The following is a 20670-nucleotide window of genomic DNA, read 5'->3' as shown; positions in this document are numbered from 1 at the left end:
AAGGAAATCAAGTCTGAATTTACAATATTTACTTACTTTACTATTATTACTTACACTGTGATATTTGGCTACTATTTTGTTATTGTAGTGTTATTTTGTTTATATACTATCATGGTATTTATTAATATTTTACGGCTTTGTGATTTTGTAAAGCATATTTTTCAAACAGTTTTTAATTAATATTTTTAAATGAATTCAGTTTGTTTAGCTGTGACACACTATCAGGCCGCTAGGTGGTGTAGTGCACTAGCACAAGCACACTATATAGGGATCATGTGAGATATGACTGTAAGACACTTCTGATGAGTTTACTGAAGTCATGCATTCAAGTCCACTGCTGAAAAGCCCTCAGGACAAGGGAAATTACATAAAAGCTTATGAACTAAGATTAATGTTGTTGGCAGTTCAATATAAATATCAAGGTTTTTCATTGGTTCCAATGTTATTATAGTTTCACTGAGATACTGGTATAGTTTTATACTATAATTAATTATTTATATATTCATTTAAAATCATTTATACATTTTAGTATATATGATTGTTAAATAATATAATTTAATGTTTTAATTTGTTAAACGTTTAGTCATTTTTTATATACCTACCTACGTTTTAAAATTATTGTGTACATCAAAGTAAATCAAAATGAGAAATGTTGCCTTATAAAAATAAAACATATTTTATTTCAATTAATGTTTATATTAAGTAACAAACGTGTTTTTATGGTTTTCATTTTAGCTATTAACCCTGATTTGTTTTTTACAGCATTTTTTTATTTAGCTTTAATTTATATCTATTTCAGTTTTAGTGCTTAACTTATTTCAGACATTTCCAATTTCCGTTTTAGTGTTTAAATATAATTTCTATATTTTATTTCAATGAAGAAAAGCTCATTTTAATAGTTTTAGTTAAAATAAGACTGGATATACAATCTCATAATAATACTTAAGCACTTCATTTTTGCAGATACTAGCTGCTGAAATAGAAAATACAAAGTAAATTTACAGTAAAGCACCATCATATTTAATTAATACCACCAAGATATGATAGTAGCACGGGTTGCCATAAAAACCACAATATATAAACACGTATATGCATATAGTTGCTATATGATTTTTTTATAGATTGTGGTTGTGTTTGATGAAAGTTTGAGTGGATGTTTTTCTCTGAGAGCTGTGTTTGAGGTGAGGCAGTGTTTCATGTGTCTGCGTCTGCTGTTCTCTCTCTGATGTTAATGAAATGATTGAGTGAAAGGCTCTTTTGTGCTCGTGTGCCGCTCACACATTTCATTATGAGACCCTTCAGACGCCTGATTATTCCTCTCTCCACAGAAAGCTCTCGTCTCTTTCACATTTACAATCAGTGTGTGTGTGTGTCGCTGCACCTGTAGTGCTGGGATCTGTGTGTGTGATGTTTCCCAGCATCACTGATTTAATGCAACAGATCTATAAACAAGAAGTTCACACACCATATTTGAGTTATTAGTTTATTTTTGGACCATAAGCATCATAAACATGCATTATATATAGTGTATGATTTATGATATTGTGCGTGTGCATCAGCTGCAGTCGACACATGAGTGACGGAGCTCGTCCTGTCTGTGTTAATTAAACACATGTGTGTCTCTCTCTCTCTCTCACTCACACAAACACACACACACACACACACACACACACACACACACACACACACACACACACACACACACACACACACACGCATGTTCTTCTGCTAAAGAGCTTCTCATTCAGATCAGCAGCTGAGCCCAAATTTTCTCTGTAACAAAAACCGTTCTTCTCTCTTGACCACGCTTTCATTTAGGTGTGTGTGTGTGTGTGTGTAAAAGTGCAATGTTTAAGTGTGTATTTGTTATGTCAATGACATGAATGAATGTCTGAAACATTAAATACATGTATTTTTGTGCATTGAACTACTGTTCAAAAAGTCTCTTCTGCTCACCAAGGCTGCATTTATTTAATCAAAACTTACTGTAAAAATAGTTAAATATTATTAGAATTTAAAACAGCTGTTTTCTATGTGAATATCTGTTAAAATGTAATTTATTTCTGTGATCTGCAGCTGTATTTTCAGCATCATTACTCCAGTCTTCAGTGTCACATGATCTTCAGAAATCATAATAATATACTGATTTACTGCTCAACAAACATTTCTGATTATTATCAATGTTGAACACAGTTGTGCTGCTCAATATTTTTGTGGAAACCGTGATACATTTTATTTTCCAGGATTCACAGATGAATAGAAAGTTCAAAAGAACAGCATTTATTTAAAATAGAAATCTTTTATAACAATATAAATGTCTTTACTGCCACTTTTTGATTAATGTAATGCATCCTTGATGAATAAAAGCATAAATTTCTTTGAAATAACTTAGTTTCATAAAATAAAATAAACAAAAATAAATAAGTGGCATATCAGCATCATTAAATGCATTTCTTTTTATTTTTTATTCATAAATCTCATAAATCTATATAATCAGTGCTTTAGTATTTAGGTTCTGTTGCTGTTGTTCTGATGCTACAAACACTGAGAAAATGCAGAAGTACAGCTAAAGATACACATACAATTCAAGTCAGTATATTTCACCATCCTAAAGAAGCAGCAGGTACACTAAAGCAGTTTTGCCGTGGCTCTCCAGGGGTCAGGGGTCACACAGCAGGTCAGCGCTGTCAGAGCCGCTGAGGACTCCTGGGATACTGGAGTAATCGTCAGCGAGTGTCTCCGGGACTCTCTCGCTCTCCTGCAGAGTCACAGGTTTCCTCGCGTCTTTAGCGGGAGCCGAGGAGCGCTTGCCTTCCAGCCAGTGCGTCACCATGTCACCTTTACCCTGAGAAACACACCGGAACACAGTCCACACACTCAAGCAACGCTGCGCAGGATAACTAGATCAGGCGTGATTTCATTTGGTTATTTTAGCAAAGCTTTAGCATGATTAACTCTCAAAACGTTCAGCATTCAGGTCTGTTTTGACTGGGAAGAGATGCATACAAATAAAAATAAAAATACATTGTTTATAGTGAGGGAACAAACCTTTGCAAATGCTTTAAGACCCTCAAAAGGCACAATATAATTGGGAAAATTGTTGTTAGATGGCTAGGATGGAACAAACTTTGAATCTGTTAGTTCCCTTTCGAGGGAACTGCGTCCTCTAGGGGTCGCTATGGGGAACGCCTTGGCGTGACCGGTGTCTTGAAGCGTATATCTAATCACGACAATAACATTGGCCGGCGACAGCCTATGACGTCACTACCGGCGCGGCCACAGTATAAAGGGGCACCGGAAAATACGTCATTCTCTTCTTCGTCTTCACTGACCGTTTGTTTATGTTAGCAGAAGCTAAGCACGACTAGGAGTGCATGTTCTCTCGCACGGAGGCTTTGTTCTGATACCCACCGTTTCACACGGCTCGCGGGTTGTGTGTGGTGAAGAGCAAGCGTGTGCAACTCATTGCATTCGTTGCTTTTTTCTCGTGAGGAATAGGCATGAATTGCGTTTGCTTGACTCACAAGGAGACTACCTGTACTCATCGTGATGCATTCGCGGGACTACTGAGAGGGAAGGTGAGTGCTTCACTTTTTACCCAAATTGTAATACCCGTGTCTGCATGAGTGTGTTCGCCTCTCGCTGGAATAACGACGCATTCGCAGTGGCGGCTCTGTTCTCGCTTGATTCCGGAGGTAATCTAGCGCGTGGGCGGAGCATGTTTAGCTCCCGTGGGAACTGAATACATGCTGCGCGTTGTGAGTGCGGTGAGAATTATCTGCCCATTGCCCGCTATTCGCGGTTCATGGGCAGAACAGGGAAAGGACCTGACGGGAAATTTTCCCTATCAGTAAAGTAATCAGTAATGTTCTAACCACATTATACTGCACTCCGGGAGCCCTCTCGATCCTGTGGTATGGTCTCACCTGCCAGTACATCTTTCGCCTCATTCTTGCTGAAGGGAGCCTCCTTGGCCTTCAGGTCCCAGTATAGCGCTGCAACCCAGGACTTGTGGGTCCTCCATTCAGGCGGAGCCTTTTTTGGAGATTATTGCTTCGTGATGTGCTCTCTGACCTCCTGGCTGGGTGTTTGCTTCGAGAAGCTGCCTCGGCCAGGATGCGCTACTCGTGTCTCCCATCGAGAGGCTTCCTGAGATTTGAGTCACACTGTCTTAGCTCTGAGTAGCGATAGCTCTTCAGACATGTATGGTTATTGGCTAACCTGTTGGTCTATGCTCTCTATCAAGATGGAGAGCGTACGACTATGTTCACCTACTAACAGATGACAGTCTCCCTTTGGGTGCTGCTGGACTGTCCTTTTATTCTGGCACTGCCTTCTGGTCGAGCTAGGGTGTGCTTCCCTCGTTGCGAGAGCTAGCTATGCACCTCCTGTTCCCAGTTTGTGTCGTAGGGACCGCCTCAGCCCGAGGGCTGAGAGCGCCGCTCTGAACATGGCAGTGTTCCAAAAGTTACCCTGTTGGTCAGGCCGGGCAATGCTCTCCTCATCTAGAGGTTACTGTTGAGCTTGCTACTCTCGGTCGAGGGTCTGAGGACTCCTCTCACTGGATCCTGTTCTCCCTGGAGCTCCGTTGAGCAGCAACTTCAGGTTGTTAGGCTCCTCTCTGCCCACCTGTTAGGTTGCTGTCCTGGTTGGTTGAGCTCAGCAGTGCTCCCCTCACCCTAGAGGGTCATCTATGAGAACGCCGCTCCCAAAACTGAGTGTCTGAGTCCCTCTCCTATTTTGAGAGTTAGGGCTCCGCTCTCTAGAGCTCCGGTTAGCAGCCATGCCAAGTTGTTGGGCCACCTTCTGCCTCCCTGGTAGGCTGTTTTTTGGTCGAGCTAGCATTGCTCCTCTCACCATAGAGGGTTACCTATGAGCATGCCGCTCCCTTCTGAGTGTCTGAGTTCCCTCTTATGCTGAGAGTTGGGTTCTCCGCTCTCCAGAGCTCTGTCATTCAGCGAGCTAGCATTGCTCTCCTCATTTAGAGGGTCGCCTATGAGCATGCCGCTCCCTTCTGAGCATCTGAGTTCCCTCTCATACTGAGACTCCCCAGAGCTCTGTGAGTCAGCAACTTCAGGTTGTTAGGCCTCTCTCTTCCTCCCTGTTAAGTTGCTCGCTTCGCTCCCTAGAATGGTGTTTACAAATCCATGTTATGGTAAGTGTCTCTGTGCACTTTCTGAAAGCCACGTTGTGGTAAGATCGCACACCAAGTGTTTTACGGTCTTTCTAAAATCCTGTACGGTATGGGCTTCATGCCCATTCTTTGAGTCGGTCAGCCCCCAGTTTCACCTTGGGCCCCACTCTACCTAAGTATCCCCATTGATAGTACTTGAACAGGGTGTTGCTACCAAGGATCTGTTGAGACAGTTCCTTCAGCGAGCTCTTGCAGAGCAAGCAGTAGCCCCTGGGTGACAGGCCAAGACTTAGTTACGATCCTAAGCGCTTGGTCGTATCCCCTTAAAGGAATCGCTGCTTCTGATTCCAAGCCTTTGAGCTCTACCCAGGGTCGAGGAAGCCCGGCCCCTAACAGGTAAGTTCTGGGGTATGCAGCCTTTGCTTGGAAGAAAATATACTGTAGATGCTGTGCCTCTTGAAACTTTAATTGAATACCCCTGACTTATATCATAAAGAAATACTTTATTTGTATGGTTTTGTAATATCTGTGTCACATATTTCCTTATGTGTCGTTGTAGATCACAGAAAATGGCAGAAAACTGTTTTGAACATGGTAATGGATTAAAACAGGCTGGATAACCTTACATCTTAACACCTCTTTTTTTTTACAAAGCAGATCATAGATCATGTATTTTGTTTATAGCCTATAAAACAGCTTCGTAAATAGGAAGATTTCAGTACATGAGGATTCTGAATGGGATTTTTTTAATGAGTCGTTAAATGACTTGAGACTCGACTCATGACCAAAGACTTGAGACTTGACTCGGACTCCATGTTAAAGACTTGTGAACATCTCTGCTTTATACATTACACTAACACAGGCTACTTTTAGCCTTGCCCTGCAAGTTGGTTCACACTCTCCCTGTGGATAGATATTTAATTCTTCTTTGCTTAAAGATTGTTTGGTGCACCAAATTAACTGATATTGAATTAGCTTTTGTCTTAGAACTGACGAACAGTCACTAGGTTATTAGGTTTTCTGAGCGATAACGAGGACAAGACAAAAAAAAAAAAGAATCATATTTAATTTAAACAAACCCAAAAATAAAATTATGACGAGAGATTAAAAGAAAGGTGCTGCGTTTGCTATTACATTGATTTTTGTGGAGAAATATATAGTTTATTTATTATTTATTTATTATATTTGAAAGAGGCGTGGGGGGGGGGGGGGCTGCTTAAAACTGCTTATGAACTGGTGTTTCTGATGCAGGGAGCTGTGTTTGTCAGTGAGTTGCGTCTCACCTTGACCTGTAAGGCTCCTCTGCAGGTGAGCACATATCCACCGATCTCCTCCAGCAGGTAAAACACACTCGAGCTGCACTGGATCTTCAGCGCTGCACACAAAACAAGCCATTCAACCATCACCAGAAAACTAAACATTGCTCTGGAGGAATCTCTGGTTCGTGATGTCATCATTTTTTAATGTCAATGAACAAGAACATGAACAAAAGCATTTTTTTGTATTTTTTTAATTGCATCGTGCAAAAAGTGCAAAGTGCTTGTGAATTAAAAACACACTCACATGCACATTAATTCACATGCACTTTGCACTTTTTGCACAATGCAATTTATAAAATGAAAACTTTTCCAGTCTGAATTGGATCTAGCTATATTCTTGTTCATTTTCAAGTATTCTTTTGGCTCTACGCACCTGCAGCAAAAGTATTAATATAAATTTTTTCCTGCTTGGAACTCAACAATTTGGTCATTTTTAATGTAAAATATTTGCAATTGATACATTTTCCTGTCACCTTTTATATGAAAAAGTAATGAAAGCATGTAATGTTTCTACAGTATTATGCATGTTAGTGTGCTTAATTCTCCCATGCCAATCAGAGTCACCCATATAAACTATAATTCATACAGTACTAAAATATTCAAGACGGTCTTTCCTGCCTTCGCTGGTGGACTCCATGCGGGACGCCGTGTTCACCGTGTCTCCAAACAGACAGTATCTTGGCATCTTAGTTCCCACAACACCTGCGACGACTGGCCCTGGAAACACACATCAGAAAGATCCTGATAAAACCACACTGAACTACACAAAGATCTCACAACCAACCAGACGCGTCAGACAGGACCTCAGACGCTTTCATTCAGGACTAAATAAATAGAGTGTGATGCGATGTGGTATACATTGCAGTTGAAACAAGAGCCAAAACTTATATCTTACTGGGTGAGTTTTTTTTCAGTAGTTTTTTTCAGCTGCTTACACACACAGTCTTTACTTGTCACACAATTTCTGAAAGCTGACACTCAAACACCAGAACCACACACCAAATCTGCAATACCATCACTGTAAAAAATTACTGTGAATTTAACGGTAAAAGACTGTAAAACTGCTACAGTAAAAACCTGTTAAATGGTTAACGGTCAGCTCCCCTACAATGTACGGTGAAAAACTGCATTGGACATTACATGTTATTTTACGGTAGTATACCGTCTTTGGAAGTGGAAAAAATAACGTATAATTTACAGTAAATAACAGTAAATTGACATTCCCGGAATTCCTTGCATTACATTTCAAATTTGATGTTTTTTTTTTTGTTGTTGAAATGTTTCTTCTTAGTTTTTCTTATCAGTTTTGTACATTAGGATTTTATGTTACATCTAATGTTGTTCAATTAAAGTTTATTGCATTATTTCAGTTTCATGTGTGTTACCATGATGGTGTTTAGTGCTTGTGTGAATGACACTGTACACCTTCTATATATGTTAGTTTTTAAAAGCTGCTTGTGATGGGCTTTTGTTCATTAGGTGACTTTCTCATCACCACCTGCATTTGTTGGTTATCAGCGTACTACAAAGGTACAAAACAGATTTCAGTACTTCAATAGGTTGGTATATTAACATTAAATCTGTTAATGAAATAACAGTATTTAAATGTAAATATAAGTTAAAACCGTAAAACCTAAAATGCTGCTACCGTATTTTTTACGGTACAATTCTGGCAACCACAGCTGCCGTTTTTTTTACCATAAATTTTACAGATTTTTTTTACAGTGTACACTAATTCTCAGCCTTTGACTCAGTTTTCAATTTCATAGAACTCTTTTTGCAAAACACAACATACAATTCTCGATGTAACACACAAAAAATCACAAAAAAACAGGAAGTATCTTGATTTCCTTTTTCAAACACAACCAATCAACATAAGACATATGTTTGCTTTTGAGATGTGTTTGTGATATTTTGAATGTAGTGCTTCTTTTCGCAAGAGATGTGAGCCATTTTGCATTTTGTGTGTGCAATCCTTGGATTTGTGTTTAAAGTTTTGAAAAAAAGAGGCAAAATGTTTTGAAAATGTGTGTAAGCAGCTGAAAAACCTAAGAAAGGAAATTTGTTGCAGGGTGAATTTGTGATGTAAAGTGGCCCATAGGAATGCATGATTTGATTTGAAGGTTTGTTTCTTTAAATATTCATGCCAAATGTATGAGATATTGTGGATATTGTGATACAAAACAACCCAACAGCAGCTCGAGTGAAAATATTATTGGTTATTATAGTTAACCAAAATAAATAAATAAATTGTTATTTGAAATAAAACAAATTTCAACAAACAAAATAGAACAAAAAAAACCAAACTTTAATTTTATTTCAGCTCGTTACATTTCTCATTTTCATTTAGTTTAACATCATGTACTAAAATAATAAAAAATGAAAACTAAACAAATAAATTTTAAAAATGCCAAAAAACATACAACAAAATTTTTTTTTTTTTTTACAATTAGAGTTTTTACAATTATATTTTAAGAAATAATTATAACCATTTAATAAATGTTTCATGTTTTGTGTTCGGGTCATTTTGACCCGGGTATTTTCATGTCAAAAATACTTTATGTAAAATTCTCCATGAACTTATATTAGTATTAAAAACTTTTGTAAAATGTAGTTAGCCTTTAGCCATACAGCAGCTTGAGTGAAAATATCATTGATTATGATAGTTAACCAAAATAAATAAATAAATAAATTGTTACTTGAATAAAATTAATTTTAACTGAAACGAAACCGAACATAAAAAACTTTAAATTAATTTTGTTTCAGCTAATTGCATTTCTCGTTTTAACATGATGTACTAAAATAATTAAAAATGATAACAAATAAACTGAAATGAAAATGAATAAAAACTGCACATACATACATACAAAATAAATAAATAAATAAAGGCCTAAATAAAATAAAAAAATGTCAAAAAACAACAAAATTGCTAAAACTCTAACTAAAATTAAAAATAAAAATAAAAATCTAAATATTAATAAAACTATAATATTTACTCAATGATACTAAAACAGCAAAGTGAAAGAGCCTTTAAGTGCAGGTTTAATGGACCTGAGTGTATTCCAGCGCGGATCTGCAGCTGGGTTTGTGGTCTGTGGGGGATTCTGAAGGTCTTGCAGACAGAAACCAGGTCCAGAGCCATGCTGGCGATCTCAGACGCATGCAGAATCCCGTTCTCTCGCGGCACGCCGGACACCACCATATCTGCACCACACAAACACAGCTACCATCGCTAACTGCACGCTAAACACATTCAAAACATTCTAGAAATAAGATTTAACAAATATTTCAGGTAGTTGCTAAGGCTACATTTCTCACTTTGTTTTTAGTATAGAACTAAAATAACAAACTAAACAAAAACTAATAAATGAAAACTAATAAATATAATAGACATAAAAAAACTGATAAAAACAACAAAAATAGGAAAAGTGAATACAGAACCTAATTCCATAAATTAAAAATGCTAAAAGTATATCAATGATACTAAAATGTGTCCCTGCAGCACAAAAGCAGTCATCAGTAGCACAGGTATATTTGTAGCAATAGCCAACAATACATTGTATGGATCAAAATTATACATTTCTCTATTATGACAAAAATCATTAGGATATTAAGTAAAGATCATGCTCCATGAAGATATTTTGTAAATTTCTTACCATAAATCTATCAAAACTTCATTTTTGATTAGTAATATGCATTGCTAACAACTTCATTTGAACAAATTTAAAGGAGATTTTCTCAATATTTAGATTTTTTTGCACCCTCCAGATTTTCTAACAGTGGTATCTCAGCCAAATATTGTCCATCATAACAAACCATACATCAATGGAAAGTGTATATATGATGTATAAATCTCAATTTCAGAAAATTGAGCCTCATGACTGGTTTTGTGGTCCAAGGTCACAAATAACACTGTACACAAAACAAAATCACTCAAATAATCTGGACGCAGACAATCTACTTAATAAATTATATTATATATACAAGCATCGCCAATGGTTTCCACTTTATAAACATCGTAGTTGTCGATGATCTCGTCAAATGTGGTGTAGAGGTTATTGAGGAAGTCCACCACCTGATAAGGAGTGCTAGTGCTGGACAACTGCGTGAATCCCACGATATCACTGAGAAAATAATCAGAAATCACATGAAGAGAGAGACAAAAGAGAAGAACAAAACAATATATAATATAACGATATACAAAAAATAACTGGCAATGCTTTACAATATGCAGATTTTTTACTCTCCCTCAGGTCACCATAGATATAGATGATTTTGTTTCTTGGAGAAATGTGTCTCTGCATCAGTGTCTCAGCAATGGATGCTCTGCAGTGAATGGGTGCCGTCAGAATGAGAGTCCAAACAGCTGATAAAAACATCACAATAATCCACACCACTCCAGTCCATCAGTTAACATCTGGAGAAGACAAAAGCTGAAACTAACTGGCTTCCTCCAGTGAAAAAGTGTTCTGGTCTGAATCAGGAGAGAAATCTGCACAGATCAAGCACCGTTTACAAGACAAAACAAGATCAAAATGAGCCTATATATGTGTCTGGATTTTGATGTGAAAGACAATAGGAGATGCACTTTTTCACAGGAGGAAGCGTTATGGAGTTATATTTTAGTTAAAAACGTCTTAATGCTGGATTAGTTTCAGCTTTGGTCTTCTCCAGATGTTAACTGATGACTGGAGTGGTGTGGATTATTGTGATGTTTTTATCAGCTGTTTAGACTCTCATTCTGACGGCACCCATTCACTGCAGAGCATCTGCATTTTCATTTTTGGGTGAACTATTCCTTTAACTAATGTTAACTAGTGGGACCTTACTGTGACTTTTTAAAGTTGTTGCATTAAAGTTTTCTGAAGGAACAGGACAATCACGGCTCCTGAAGTCACCTCTTGTGTGTGTGTGTGTGTGTGATTACCTGAAGAACACGGTGGCACTGACGTAACTCTGGGCTTGTAGAGGTTTGCCTTGACGCAGGTCATCAGCCACCTGTTTAGGCAGCATACCTGAAACACACACACACACACACACACACCTGCTGTAAAACACACAAACACACTGAAACACATCACTGAAACACTCACTGACTTTTGTATAACTGTGAATGAATCAATCTGTATTGTACAAACAAAGCGGTATAGAAATAAATGTGACTTAGGATAGTTCAGGACCGGCCCCTGAAATTATGACTCAAATCTTTATGATTTATTTTTCATGTCTTGTCATTGAAGGTTTGTGTGTTAGATGTGTGTTGCGTGTTTGTTTACTGTAAAGCAGTCTATCGGTCTTCTGTTTCTCCAGCATCAGATCTTGCGTCCGTTCACCGACTAGAACCTCCAGATGTTTACTGTACTTCTCCATCTACACACACACACACACACACACAGGTTTGGTGTGTGTGTTTGTGTGTGAGTTTATATGTGTGTGTGTGTGAGTGTGTGTGTGTGTGTGTGTGTGCATGTTTATGTGGTTTATGAGGACACAAATTTGTATAATGACATGGGTATGACAGAGGTATTACAATATGAATGCGGTTTATGAGGACACTGCCTATGTCCCCGTAATTCAAAAGGCTTAAAAAAGCAACGTTGTCAACTTGGTTCTCGTTTGGCTCTCAGCGAAGGCGGTCGCATTTTTTCCTCCCTCTCCTCTCCTCTCCTCTCCTCTCCTCCCCTTACCTTCCCTTCCCTGCTTTGCTCTCTCGTCTCGTCTATTGTCTAATACTTGAGAGACTCTCTCTGCACTGCTCTCCAAACTGAAAAATCATGGATTTGATCAACTGGTCTCTCAATGCAATTGACACAATTTTCTCGACGAGAAGTTTAGGTTCGGGGGAACCTGATTGTCCCAGCGGAACTTTCGTAGCTGGATATACGATGGACGCATGGGAAAGGTGGCGGGTCGTGTGTCTGGCGGCTCTTTCCGTGGAGGACATTGAAGATATCTACCTATTCGGAACCATGATAACAGGTCTTCTGCTGATTGGATTAGGCTTTGCCCTGGGTTATCGTAAAATTCAGGAAACGGGTACAGCTGTCAAAAGCCTCACTAGGCTGCCCATTATGATTGAAGCAGTGGGCAGAGCGGTCAGCTCTGAGACTGAGACTATTAACTGCAATATGGAGTCTATCACGGAGAAGCTTTCGGATTTGAAAATAAATATTGATGGATTTGGAGACCAGAATGGACAAAGAGAGGTACCGTGAAAATTGGAATACGGCTACTCGCACCAAGACTAAACAATCTTATCTTCTTTCGGCTCTCTCAAAACAGCATGGCTTCAGACAAGGTCGTGTTGGGAAACAACCCAGGAAGAGCACTGCAGTGTGACGCTCTTGCATTCCTTCTTCCCTTCCACAGACACCTGCGGATTGTTGACTCTGTCTGGGTCCTGATCAAGGCTGTCTCCATAGCAACGTGCTGTGTTGCTATCACATTCTGCGGACTGAGACAACTTGATTTGTATGCCAGCGTGGCGGCTCCACAGGCACATACACACACACATACGCACATACACAGATATGCATTCACCTCCTACCCCCGATCCCTCGCCTTCGCCGCTTTGTTCCGCCAGCCTGACAAGCTGGTCCGACCGGCGCCGAGAATGGCTGCAGGACCGGATGGCTGCTTGCCGGATCTGGATTACTCCCCTGTTGCAGTCGTGTGACTATGTTGTTGATCGACTATGTGCTTTTTGTTGCTGGGGTGTTTTTTCTGTTCTCACACTGTACTCTTATAAGAATATAGTCTGTGAATTATTTTTTTTTCTCCCCCCTCTCCTCATGTCAAGCTGTATCTCTTCCTATAATACCTACATTTCACTGCTGGTTATACTCTGTATGATTATGTATGTGCCAAATAAAATTACTTACTTAAAAAACATACTAAATGGTGTTTTTTAGAAAGTCTCCTGTGAGAGCTAAGTTTAGGTGTAGGGCAATTGCACACACAGTTTGTTCAGTATAAAAACCATTACGCCTATGGAGAGTCCCCATAAACCACAAAAACCAACATGTGTGTGTGTGTGTGTCTGTGTCTGTGTGTGTGTGTGTGTGTGTGTGTGTGTGTGCGTGTGTGTGTGTGTGTGTGTGTGTGTGTGTGTATGTATATGTGTGTCGGACTGACCAGCTCCATCATCATGTCTACAGGACTGACTTTGTGTGGATTGATTCTGTGGACAAACTTGCGGATCTGCTCAAAGGTGGGCCTTTGGACGGGGTTATGAGCACGGCATCGGCGAATCAGCTGACAGCATGAGAGAAAGAGAGAGAGTAAAAACAGGAGGAGAGATGTTCATACAGCAGAATCCAAAAAACATGCCAACATTATTTTCATGAGATCAGATTGCAGTTTCTACTTAGATGAACATCTCAGTGCTCGCTGTTGATGCTCGTTGGTTCTTCTTCTGAATATTTGAGCTCTTTAAACAGTGACTATGATTCTGACATCCATCTTTTCACACTGAGGACGATTGAAGGACTCAAACAACACTATTACAAAAGCTGCAAACATTCACTGATGCTCAAGAAGGAAACAAAATGCATTAAAAGCTGAAGGGTGTAAACGGGAACGAATGTAAAAAGTCATAATTGGTCTTAAAAACAGGCTTAATTTTCACTAAGTGAAATCTAAAGTGTTATTTGTTCTGCATGTTTTGGTGAGCGGTTGACAGACCTCAGCGTATTCAGCAGGACAGGGGCAGGTGCTGTCAGCTTTCCCTGAAATCAGCTCCGGCAGCGGAGGACACCAGCCACACTCCAGAGAGCTGTCCTCCGCCTCACACATAGACCAAAAACACATTACTTTTACTCAAAATAAAACAAAACTATACTTTTTTTTCAGCAAGCAACATTTTAATTTGGTTAAACAAAAAAAAAAAAAAAGAAAAAAAGGAAAAAAGAAAAAAATATTTAAAATAATAACAAAAATTACAAAAACTAACAAAAATCACTCTTTGTAATTATTTGTGAAATATACTAGGAATTTTTTGGTACAAATGTTTTTCCAAGTTGTAAATAAAACAGAGATTATACAAGTAAAATTTAAAAGAAAATATTATTTCCGACTATTATATAAATATTATTATTTCATCAAAATTTATTTTATTGTAATTATGTGAAATTTACTGTCGATAACAATTCCCTTTCAGGAACTTGAGTTGCATCAAAACACTATGGGAACGTATTCAGCGTGACCGCGCTCTGAATCACATGTGTAATCAGTCCAATGGATGGGCGAGATGTTGCAGGCGGGGTGACGTAGCGACCAGGAAGCTTAAAAGCACGTGCAGTGGAGACAGCGGCAGCTTCTGTCATTCAGTAAGAGCTCTCTGTGTATACATCTTATTTACTGTTGTCTGTCTGCTTCCAAGCATCAAACTATGGCAAAGAAACATAGCAAGAGTGGCGACAAACAGCGCCACTCAGTAACTGTGTTACTCCCTGTCCTCGTTTCATCACGGGTGGGATACACAGTCTGTGCATTGTTTGTTTGGGAGCGGAGCACGCTCAGTCAGCTCTTGAGGGGGCTGACTGTGTACACTGTGAGCAGCTTTCATTGCGGACGCTCCGCTCCCGCAGAGCTCTCTGCTGTTCCTCGCGGCTCTGACCCTGCTGCTGCCAAGGCTGAGCAGTGGCTGCGGTCGTGGGGATCGCAAATGGATCTGGTGGAGGGAATGGAGATGGGCCAGTCCCTTTCTTCGTCCTCAACCACCAGGTCCATCGCCCCCTGCCAGGGTTCGGAAGCCCACACCGTGGTTTCTTCCCTTACGAGGAGAGGGCTCAATGCTCCGCCTGTCGTCGTCCGAGGAGGTAGATGTGGAGAGTGTCGATGAAACTGGATTCGCCACCCCAGTCTCCCCTGTATGAGGAGCTTGTGGAGGTAATTACGTGTGCTGTGGCCAAGTTGCACAAGTGATTGTTCCGCCTAGAAACAAGCCGAACCGCCGAAGAGCAAGCTCGAAGAACGCTTTTTGCACTCTCGGCCATTACCTCCATGCCGGGGCCTCTCTAACTCTGGCGCTGCTGGGCTGGCCACCCGTGTACCAGCTCCTCATATTGGGAATAGCCGAAATTCTAGGTCGGGGTCTTCTAAGCCGAAGTTGGATCTGTCCTTCTACGCTCGTGGCTCAGGACTTCTGAGGGCAGGCCCCTCTGGGGAAGAGCGGACACCTCACCTCTGTACACCTCATTATACGGTGCCCGCCTCTCCTCAGTGCCCTCAGGAGGTCAGTCTGTTAACCCTGCCAACCCTGGTGTTTCAGGGCACAGCGGTCTCCAGGGAGTGATTCTCTCAGCATCAGCCTGGAAATGCAGCGGTTTTGGGAGGCTCGCTACCTCCAAGGAGGTCTCCAGAGCAGCTAGATCGGCCACCCCTGCGTGTTTCAAGCTTTGAAACACATTCTCCCGGACCTAAGGGGCCACCATGTGTTGGTGCACACCGACAACACAGCGGTGGTCTCTTACATCAACCACGAGGGAGGTCTGCGCTCACGCCCCCTGTACAGGATGGCACACCAGATCCTCCTGTAGGCCCAGGGGAAACTCCTCTCCCTGAGACCAATTCACATCTCAATCAGGAAGCAGACATCTTGCTGAAGCAGGGGCTGAGGCCTGGGGAATGGAGAATCCACCACGATGTGGTGAAGCAGATATGGGGGGTGTTTGGCCAGGCTCAGGTGGATCTGTTTGTGACTCAAGAGACCTCGCTCTATCCCCTCTGGTTTTCCCTCACTCATCCAGCTCCTCTTGAACTGGATGCTATGGTACAGACTTGGCCGAGGCTTCGTCTGTCCTCCTCCCTTTCGGGAACCAGACCAGCTTAATTGTGTGTGTCCAGTGCGAGTCATCCCGCTACTAAACAGACCCTTAGGCGGTGGATCGTTGATGCCATTTCTCTTGTTTATGAGTCCTCTGGTCTCTCCTCACCTTTGGGGGTCAAGGCTCACTCAACTAGGGGTATGGCGGCCTCCAAGGCCTTCCTGTCAGGTGTCCCCATGCTCAACATTTGTAACGCCACGGGTTGGTCCCCGCTGCTCATGTTTGTGTGGTTCTACAACCTCGATGTTCATGCCACTCCTGGCTCCTCTCCTCTCATCTTAGTTGTGCTCTTACATAGTAGGCAGGGATTTTTAAGTTTGGTGGCATGGGCATTCTCGTTCCCACAGAGTTTCTATGCAGCTCAAGTTCCTGAAGGGAATGTCCCTAGGTTACATGTGCAACCATGGTTCCCCGAGGGAAATACTCATTGCCATTCTTTTGGCATCCCTGCGAGTGCTTCCTTCTTTCACCAGAAGCTGCCTCTGTCTCCACCGCATGTGCTTTTAAGCGTCCTGGTCGCTACGTTACCCCACCGTGATATCTCGCCACTCCATTGGACTAATTACACACGTGATTTAGAGTGCGGTCACGCTGAATCTCGTTCCCTCTGGGAACCATGGTTACATGCGTAACCTAGGGAAGTTATCACGTCAGCCCATGTATTTAGACAATTTATCTATTATGTAAATGTTGTTATTATAGTTAACTAAAATTAAAAGGTTGTTACTTTAAATAAAATAAACATTAACTGAAATAAAATAAAATAAAATATAAAAACCTTTAGCTAAAAAATTTAAATAATATTAATAAAAACTATATAGACATACTTAAAAAAAAAAACAAAAAAAAAAAACTTTTTTTGGTTTACACACAAGCTCACCGGCACTGGGTCATTCCGGGTGGCGATCTCCAGTAAGATTATTGAATAGCTGCAAATGAAGCAGAGTGATAAGTGTGGGATGTTGAGGCGGTCAGGTGTGTTCGTGGGTGTGTTTCTTCACCTGAAGACGTCTCCGGACAGTGTGGGCTCCTGGCTGCCGCTCTGGGCCTCGGGTGGCGTGTAAACCTCCTTTAGTCTCTGCTGGTAGGTGGTGAGCGGCTCAGCGCAGTCCTCGCGCCGAAACGTCCACAGACAGTAATCTGAATGAATGACAGGTGTGATGCTCAGCGTTGGGGAAAGATACATCAGTTTTTTATAATCACTTTGCTGCTATTTTCAGAACCTTGATGTCATTTTTCACAACTCTAGACACAAAACTCACAACCAATGATCAAAATGCACATTTTTCAAAACTAACCCTTTTCTCAATTGCTTGGATACAATACACATAAAACTTAGATCATTTGTTAATTCAACAAAAATCACCTGTTCAATATGACACAACTTAACATCAAAGTACTACTATTTCAAAAGACAATTCACACATTACATTTCAAATGAGTGTCTATTAATTTCCTTACAATGATCTAACTATCAATTGATACAACTGCTCAAAATTACTCTTAATGCATAGTTGTATGGAAACAGACAAACAATCTTCCATGTTTAAATCATGAAAGTTTCAAGATACTGTAACGAGATTCATTGTCACCAATTAGTGTGGAGCATGAACCAATTAGACTACAATATCCATGGATGTAGCCTAATATTTCATCATAATGCTTCATCAGACACTGTGTCTATGGTCCCAAATACTGTACCACCTTTTCAGACTATTTACAGTATTGACAGTACTGCACTGCATAGATGCAGGCCCTTGTAATTGCTTGTCCAATTCTGCCAACTCGTTACTGATGATTGAGTGCACATTGTGGAATGAGTATATAAAGAGTTGATTGGGATCCAATTGCAAGAGCATAGTGATACGTAACATGGAGCCAGCAGGTGATCCAGGTCACAATGGAGGTCAAGCAGCAGTGGTGGGAGGAAGACGAGGAAGACGTGTTGGTCAAAGGAATGGCAGGGGACAGGCACCCCTTCTGAGAGGTGGTCGTGGGCCTCGTTTGAGAGGTGTGGGAGAACGTGGTAGAGGACAGGCACCCCTTCTGAGAGGTGGTCGTGGGCCTCGTTTGAGAGGTGTGGGGGAACGTGGTAGAGGACAGGCACCCCTTCTGAGAGGTGGTCGTGGGCTTCGTTTGAGAGGTGTGGGGGAACGTGGTAGAGGACAGGCACCCCTTCTGAGAGGTGGTCGTGGGCTTCGTTTGAGAGGTGTGGGGGAACGTGGAAGAGGACAGGCACCCCTTCTGAGAGGTGGTCGTGGGTCTCGTTTGAGAGGTGTGGGGGAACGTGGTAGAGGACAGGCACCCCTTCTGAGAGGTGGTCGTGGGCTTCGTTTGAGAGGTGTGGGGGAACGTGGTAGAGGACAGGCACCCCTTCTGAGAGGTGGTCGTGGGCCTCGTTTGAGAGGTGTGGGGGAACGTGGTAGAGGACAAGGCCACGGACCAAGACAGCGGCAGCAACAGCATAGAGTGTCCAATGAAATTCGGGCAATAGTTGTAGACCATGTCATAAATCATGGTATGTCAATGACTGAGGCGGCTACAATGATACAACCAAACCTCAGAAGGTCAACCGTGGCCTCAATAATCAGAACTTTCTGTAATGAGAACCGGAAAGTTATCAGCATGCACTAAACATTATGCTACTCTCAGTTGTCAAATGACTGCATACCAATGTGTATCACAGAATAGGTGATGTGACCAAGTGTCTTCTTACTCTAATGTTCCCTGTAGAATTGTGACCAGGCCAAATAGTGGAGGCAGAGGCTAAATTCTAACTGACCAACAAGAGCAGGCTGTGGGCGATTTGGTTCGGGCCAGAAATGATATTCGCCTTACAGAAATTCGCCAGCATATCTTGGACAATGAAGACATGTTCAATGTGGGATCCATAGGTTTGCCGACTATTGCACGCATACTGAAAAGGCACCAGGTATCTATAAAACAACTATACCGTGTGCCTTTCGAAAGAAATGCAGACAGAGTGAAGCAAATGAGGACTGAGTATGTTCAGGTAAGTTCAGTTTCAAGATGGCTGTTGTAAAAGCATTCCCAAAAATTCTACATTGTACAGTAATCTCTAAATTTCTTTCCAAAATGTATTTTTAGAGGGTGATGGAGCTGGATGCTGATGACGACCGTCACAAATTCATATGTTTGGATGAGGCAGGTTTTAATCTGGCCAAGACAAGGAGGAGAGGTCGGAATTTCATTGGCCAGCGGGCAACCATCCAAGTACCTGGACAACGTGGGGCCAACATTACCATGTGTGCGGCTATATCAGAAGATGGTGTGGTGGGACGCAGACCTCATATTGGACCATATAATGCAGCTCTCCTTGTCACCTTTCTTGATGAGCTCGATCAGGTTTGTAGAGCTGAAGGTGTGACCTATGTCATTGTGTGGGACAATGTCAGGTTCCATCATGCTCATGTGGTTCAAGCATGGTTTCAAGCCCATGCACAATTTACCACCCTGTATTTACCCCCATACTCTCCCTTCCTTAACCCGATTGAGGGATTGTTCTCCGCATGGAGATGGAAGGTTCATGATAGGCACCCTCATGAACAAGCCACTCTTCTCCAAGCCATGGATGACGCCTGCAATGACATCACAGCAGACCAGTGTCAGGCCTGGATTCACCATGCCTGAAGGTTTTTTCCAAGATGTTTGGCTAATGAAAACATCCATTGTGATTGTAGATGAGAACCTGTGGCCAAATCCACAACACAGAGTTGAGGACAATGTAGAAGTACAGTAATCACTCCTGTCTTGTTTCTTACAGTACAAGCAAGTTGAGGAACACTGCATTTGATGTTTTACAGTACTGTCTTTTCTTTTCTATTTGATTCAAATAAACCTTTATGATTGTACTGTAGTGTTTTGCATCAATATATTACAAACTTTGTTCAATGATTCCACTGTGTCTGTAGTATTCTCTCTACTACTGCAGTACTTTTACAGAGATGTATTTACTGTACATGTAGTACCATAATGAAACCTGTATCACCTATTTTGTTCTACAATATTTAATGATTGTACTAACAATGACAGTGGAACTATCGGTTGCTTGTGTGTGGGTGATCTATAGTTATGTTTCAATGGTATTTCACAGTAAGTTAGTTTTTTGAACCAATGATTGTGCAAGATTTCTGTAAAGATGTGAATGCACAATGCAATGTTTTGAACATCAGACAGCCTGTGTTACAAGTGATAACCGTTTTGTGTCTAGAGTTGTGAAAAATTACATCAAGGTTCTGAAAATAGTAGCAAAGTGATTGTAAAAAACTGTAATATTAAGTGTATGAACATAAACTACAAAATACAGCAGCCACACAATGTATCAAAATAAACTACTGATTTCTTGTATTTTAAAAATACTAAAAAATAC

General features: G+C 40.9%; 1 protein-coding gene across 1 annotated transcript in view; it reads right to left on the bottom strand.

The window, feature by feature from the left end:
• Positions 1-2222: 2222 nt before the first annotated feature.
• LOC306859413 (atrial natriuretic peptide receptor 1) overlaps positions 2223-20670 on the bottom strand; it is a gene marked incomplete at its 5' end in the record, with an annotated part of 30039 nt that continues 11591 nt past the window's right edge. The window contains 11 exons of the mRNA XM_079400425.1: positions 2223-2845; positions 6418-6509; positions 7072-7170; positions 9505-9657; positions 10438-10577; positions 11381-11468; positions 11730-11823; positions 13588-13707; positions 14137-14238; positions 17161-17209; positions 17282-17420. Of these exons, the coding sequence (XP_079256551.1) occupies positions 2660-2845; positions 6418-6509; positions 7072-7170; positions 9505-9657; positions 10438-10577; positions 11381-11468; positions 11730-11823; positions 13588-13707; positions 14137-14238; positions 17161-17209; positions 17282-17420 (1262 nt within the window). The 3' untranslated portion in view covers positions 2223-2659. The remainder of the gene's footprint in view (positions 2846-6417; positions 6510-7071; positions 7171-9504; positions 9658-10437; positions 10578-11380; positions 11469-11729; positions 11824-13587; positions 13708-14136; positions 14239-17160; positions 17210-17281; positions 17421-20670) is intronic.

This window comes from Barbus barbus (assembly GCF_936440315.1).
Source record: "Barbus barbus genome assembly, chromosome: 40".
Taxonomy (NCBI): domain Eukaryota; kingdom Metazoa; phylum Chordata; class Actinopteri; order Cypriniformes; family Cyprinidae; genus Barbus; species Barbus barbus.
The sequence above is the reverse complement of the archived record's forward strand: the minus strand, read 5'-3'. Positions and strand labels throughout refer to the sequence as shown.